The 5,699-nt window shown below is 49.9% G+C and overlaps 1 protein-coding gene across 1 annotated transcript; it reads right to left on the bottom strand.

Moving 5' to 3' along the window:
* Positions 1 to 316: 316 nt before the first annotated feature.
* Procr (protein C receptor) lies at positions 317 to 4,755 on the bottom strand. The gene is made up of 4 exons (XM_075963909.1): positions 4,484 to 4,755; positions 2,228 to 2,485; positions 1,212 to 1,490; positions 317 to 959 (listed from the first exon to the last, which is right to left on the bottom strand). The coding sequence occupies exons 1-4, from the start codon at positions 4,551 to 4,553 to the stop codon at positions 844 to 846; spliced, it is 723 nt and encodes a 240-aa protein (XP_075820024.1). The 5' UTR covers positions 4,554 to 4,755; the 3' UTR covers positions 317 to 843.
* Positions 4,756 to 5,699: the final 944 nt, after the last annotated feature.

Genomic DNA, 5,699 nt, shown 5'->3' with positions numbered 1-5,699 from the left:
AAACCACAAGGAATAGATATTTGAAGCTCTGGAAGTCAGTTCATGGTTTAAAAAAAAAAATGGAAGAAAGACAACATCTCCAAAGTGAACGGAGCAAAAGGGTCGAAAAGAGTTCCAGAATAGTTTCACAAATTACAGAAGGAAGGGTAATAGAGAGTTTCCAGCTCACAGAGTCAAATGAAGTACCCATTATGGAGGATGATCATGACGATGACAGTTATGGTGATCTCTGACTACTTCATAGAGGGGCCACACCACTGGTTACCGAGTGATTGACAGGTGAGGAAGTAGGACAAAGGATATAGGTTATTTTTTTCAGAAGTTTTAATAAAATAGAGGAAATAATTATACCTTTTACATAAATAAGAAGTTTAATATTTAATTAGCTATTAACTCATTCTCCCATATTGTTTGGTCTTACAATTATGACACTTCCCTGGTTCTTTCAGACCAGTGTCCCTCCCCAAGTTGGACACACCTGGACACCTCATTTTATTTATTTAGATGTTTGGTCTGCCTATAGTGAATCTGCCTTTGCAGGGCGGCCACAGACACCCCAAGTCTATCGTCTGATTTCCACAGCTAGGCACCCCTTCTCAGACCACTTAAAGCATGCACACTCTCAAGTCCTTCGCAAACCAGTTGCTTTGTCTTCAAACCCTCCTTACATCCCTTCCTCAAACTCCTGGTTGGCAGATGCAGGAGAAAAGGGGAGTTGTTGCTCTAAACCTCCTGAGATGCAGTGGCCCACTAGGGGAGTCTGTTTGGCTTCATATGAGATGTGACCTTCCCTTACCAGCCCCCCATCAGTCCACCTCTTTCTCCGAGGGGACTGGACAGTGATCAGCAGCGCCGTCCACCTGTGCACAGGAAGATGCCCACGGCCACACCAGCAATTATGAAACAGCCCACCAAGATGCCCAGGACAAGTGATGTGTAAGAGCGGCCTGTTTGGCTTCCTGCAAAACAGACAGAGGCTGAGTTTAAGAGCATATTCTCAAGAACTCCAGAGTTTGAGTTGAACCCCAAGACGTCCATACTTCCAAAGGAAGTCACCCAGTGACTTAAGCTACGCTTGTGGACCCTCCCCCAGTCTCCAGCTCCCTCCTTTTGCTGCTGCACAGGGATCTCTCATGTCCATCCCATCCACTTGCCTGGAAGTTGCCCCCTCCCCCAACACACAGGCAGGGCCAGCCCAACCCCCCTCATACCTTTCATGTTTTGTGTGTTGATATGGTTCTCCACATATTGCACACACGTGTCCTGAAGAAATTCCTGCAGCTCGTACCGAGTTCGATTGTAGGCGTTAAGCTGCTTCAGGGTGAAGGTGATTGCTTCGGAGGACTCCTTGGAGCTTGACACCCACAGGGCGTCTTTTGGCTGGAAGCTTACAAAGGGGTTCCCATTCACGCCCACATCGAAGAAGACTTGGGCTTCAGAGTTTTCCTCTGGCAGCTCGCAGCCCAGGGAGCAAGTGACTGTGAGGGGAACTATGGAGAGGGGGGAGGGTCAGTTGTGTGCTTGCTTGAGAAGGTGCCAGGCACAGGGGATGTTCACCCGGGGCAAAGGGAACATGGAAGGAAGAGGGGATTGTGGGCTTGAGGACACAAGGAAAGTGCTGGGATTAGATTGTTGGAGCCTGTCTAAAGAGGAACCAGGAGCCACAAAGAAAAAGCGAAGCCCTGAGAAAAAGGAACGGAGAAGGGAAGTGATGGCTTCCCAGACAAGCCTTTGAGTCTCTGAGAGACGTTGGGGCTGTGAGGAAGCTGTGGGTAGAGACCATCAGCACCAATGACAAGAGGTGGCTGGGGCTGGGGGCAAAGTGCTTCAGGCTGTGTGAAGAAAAGTACAGCCCACTGTGAGAGGAGTTGGCGGCATCTTCAGTGAAACTTTGGGAGTCAGAGAGGATCAGAGGCAGGGTCCCCCGGAAAGTCTGCTCTGATAGGTTACAGAGGCCAGAGGAGAACCCGATAGACTGTGTCTGTCTGTCTGTCTACTTCTACCGGATAGAGGTTTCTTATAGTTAGGACCTTTGCTCTTCTCCTGACCCCACAGAACCGGTTCCAGTTTCCAAGGGTCGGGGCTATTCAGAGAAGCCCCACCCAAAGACCACGCCCACCCTCCCCTCTAGAACCTTAGCCTTACCACCCGCGCTCCACCACAAGCCCCCTCAGACCCTCTCACCCTCCAGGGCTCGCACCACCCTCTACCCAGCACCCCCACTCACAGACTACGCTGCTCTTGCGCTCGCGATACACCAGCTGCACCAGGCTGTGGAATTGAGACAGGTAGAGCTGCAGACCCTTCTCCGTGTTAGCCCAGCTCTCGGGATCCTGCCAGGGTTGCAGCTGGAGGATGGTGACATTGTTGGCCGTGCCTTCCAGTGTGTGTGTCAGGAGTTTCCCCAGCGAGGCGTTGCCCTGATATCTCACGTGTTCGGGGTCTCGGAAGTAGGAGATCTGGAGCATATGCAGGCCTTGGGAGCCTGGGGGAAGAGTCAGCGCAGGGTCAGGACCGCCAGCGAGGGAAGGGGAGGCTGACAGCAGAGATAATAACCCCTTACCCAGAGGCCTGCCGCCCATTTCTCCATCCTATAAAGCGCTCTCCCACCTGCCCTCCTATTTGATGCTCACAATAACCTTGCGAGGAGAGGACAGGGATTATTATCTTCGCTTTACAGATGAGGAAACTGAGGCCTCAGTTGGAGAAGGCATCCCTCTGTGCCTTTGTCTCCTCCCTCACATGTCCAGCCAACCACACTCTGGTCTATGAAAAAAAAATTTCAATTCTAGCCCCAGTTCCCTCTCTCCTGGGCCTCTGTCATCTAGGCTCGGGTACCACGGAGACTAATTTCTCAATTTCATCCTTGTGTTTTGTTTTTCGAGACAGGATTTCTCTGGGTAGCCTGGGCTATCCTGGGGCTGGTTTTTTAGATCAGGCTGGCCTCCAGCTCAGGGATCCACCTGTCTCTGCCTCCCTGTGCTGGGATTAAAGCATGTATGTACCACCACACTGGGCTCAGTTTCCTCCTTTCTTACTGGATCTCTTCCTGACCCAAAGCCCTTTAAAGCCCTCCAGTGACATGCCCTACCCGTCCCAAATAATAACAGCTAACGCCCATCAGGTGCTTGTTATGCCCTGGGCGCTGTTTTACACACATCATTAACTTATGTATACCTTCCTCCTAATGCCTTAACATGGTGGCTACTATTATTAACCCATGTGTTTGGGAACCTGAGGTTAAGATGGAGAAGCAAGCCAAGGTTTGACTCCTGGCAGCTGCAGCCTCGTGGCCTCTGTCTGGAGTCATTGCTTCCTGCGTAGAACACCCGTCACCCATCCACAGGACAGATCTTAAAGTCTGGTCCCAATTTGGGATCCACAGCAAGGGAACTGGCCCCAGCTGCATTTTCTGGCCAATCTCAGTGTTGAGTTTTACTAAAGGGCTTGGAGTTCCTCGTGCTGACTTTTGGCCACTGTGTGCAGAGCTGCTCAGGGTAGCTCTGCTGCCCTTGTTCTGCCTGACAAATTTCTACCTGTGTTTCATGTTGCAGCTCCATTGCCTTCTCCTTGCCTTTCCCAATGTTGCCGGCTTCCCTCTTTTTCTCTTGGGTCTGGGCAGAGTGAGTTGCATCAGCATAGATTTCATGGGATTCCTAGCGTTAGTGTCCAAACACATGGGACTCCTCCTGGGTTTGGTCATTTCTGCCTTTCATAGCCTGAAAGGGGCCTCGGCAATATTGGTGGCAGAGGAATGGCTAAATGACTTTGTAAATCACCGCCAGCCCTGTGTTGCATTTGAGTTCTTTCTGTGTTTGCAAGTGTGGAGATGCTGCTGTGAGTACCCTTAGCAGCGATCCTGAACTGTTCTGTTTTCCCCTCTGGAAGATCAGTGATAGCATTGCTCACCGCGGTGGATAGACTAGTCGATGTGTGTGTTGAATACAGTAAGCATTCTGAATACTGCTAGTTAGTAGCTCCTCCGAGGGGGAGACTGAAGCTACAGGGACAGGGGGAGGGGCCGGCGACTTTTTCTGTTTAAGAACTTCCAGTAGCCGGATCCTTCTGGCCCTGGACTCTTCTCCCTCCCCTGGCCCACCTCACCAACTACACCCCAGTGTGTAGCTTTCCTACCTCTCCATGTAACCCCCCAAACGTCTCTCAGTTCTCCTAGCGTTTCCTCTGCATCTCAACTCGATCACTGATTCTCTTCCTATCGCCCCCAGACTGACACTCTGTTCTCCCCATCTTCTCAGCTTCTCTACCGGTCCCTTCCACCAGCCTTCCCAAGTCCTGTCCAGAAAATTAACGACTTCCTCGCCTGCCTTTGGAACATAAAGCGATGCCCAGGACCTACCGTGCACGGTAGAGAGATCCTAGCAACTGTAGACATTCATGTGGCGCGCTTTGTTGTCCTACAATCTTGTCAAAGTTCTCAAATCCCCAGCACAACCCCCAGGCAGGAGCTGCGTCCCTAACTCACCATCTTCCTGGTTACCAAAGGCGCAGCCAGGCAGCAGCAGCAGCAGCAGGGACAGCAAGTTCGTCAACATCCTGGAGCAGAAGTTCTGTGTCCCACCTGGGCCGGGGCAGGCTCGGGCTCCGCAGGCAGCAGATTAGGAAAGAGAGGAGAGGCTGTCCCGGAGGGGCGGGAGCGGAGCCGAGGATGGAAAGAGATCAGGGAATGCGTGGAGGAAGAGGGAGTCAAGCTTTTAAAGTGTTACTTCTATCTACCTCATTTCCTACTAGGGGGCCGGCTCGTCTCGGCCCCTCCCAGCCTTGGGCCCTCCTGCCTGGACCTGCCTGTTCCCTTCTCCTCCGGTTGCTTGCTTCCGAGGCTTGAGGACAAGCGGAAAAGGGGGAGAAGGGCTTGGTGAGAAGTCCGGCGGGCCGCTGAGTCAGGGGGTGGGGCGTCTGCTTCGATGTTGCCTATTCCAAGCATGTAGAGATCATTAGGTTATTGATGGGGAAACTGAGATCCGAAGAAATGTAGGGACTTGCCCAAAGTTTGTACGTCGTGATGACGACAGATTCAGGATTGGAATTTAGCTTTCTAGGATAACTGACTATATTTTAATCAGAAGTTTAAGTATGGGAATTACACAATCGGGAGGTTGGGTCTCAGAAATAGTCACAGTGAGTATATAGGAACTCATTGCTTGTAACAGAGATTTACGAATGACCCAGACAAACCTCAGCATCAAACTGGTCATAGTCATTTAGTGGACAATGACACCACAGTTAGCATGTTTGGTGTTTTTTTTTTATGAAATAGAACAAAATAAGAAATTTTGTGTATCATTCTTAGTAAGCAATATTTCCTGAAACAGTGTTCACTTATATAAAGGCATTTTGGGTTTGTGCATTTTCTCCTTCTTCTTCTTCCTCCTCCTCCTCCTCTTCTTCTTCTTCTTCTTCTTCTTCTTCTTCTTCTTCTTCTTCTTCTTCTTCTTCTTCTTCTTCTTTCTAAAACAGAGTCTCACTATCTGTATCAAGTAGGTTTTGAACTCACAGAGACTCAGTTGTCCCTACCTCCTTGAGTTCTGGGATTAAAGACATGAGCCTCTGTGCCTGGCCTCTCATGCATTTTTTTAAGTTAGCATGCACAGTAGTGGGTTTCATTATGGCATTTTCATATATATATATATATATATATATATATATATATATATATATACATGCACATACACACTCCACAT

Source organism: Microtus pennsylvanicus, chromosome 2, assembly GCF_037038515.1.
Source record: "Microtus pennsylvanicus isolate mMicPen1 chromosome 2, mMicPen1.hap1, whole genome shotgun sequence".
NCBI lineage: Eukaryota > Metazoa > Chordata > Mammalia > Rodentia > Cricetidae > Microtus > Microtus pennsylvanicus.
Note: the sequence above shows the minus strand (reverse complement) of the source record. Positions and strands in the feature narration are given on the sequence as shown.

What these genes read in the sequence shown, in the direction of transcription:
- Procr (XM_075963909.1), bottom strand. Translation starts at nt 4,553, where the DNA reads ATGTTGACGAACTTGCTGTCCCTGCTGCTGCTGCTGCTGCCTGGCTGC. An exon ending in CTTTGGTAACCAGGAAGATG is followed by an intron (nt 2,486 to 4,483) that starts GTGAGTTAGGGA and finishes CTCTTCCCCCAG; the next exon opens with GCTCCCAAGGCCTGCATATG. An exon ending in GCGCAAGAGCAGCGTAGTCT is followed by an intron (nt 1,491 to 2,227) that starts GTGAGTGGGGGT and finishes CCCTCTCCATAG; the next exon opens with TTCCCCTCACAGTCACTTGC.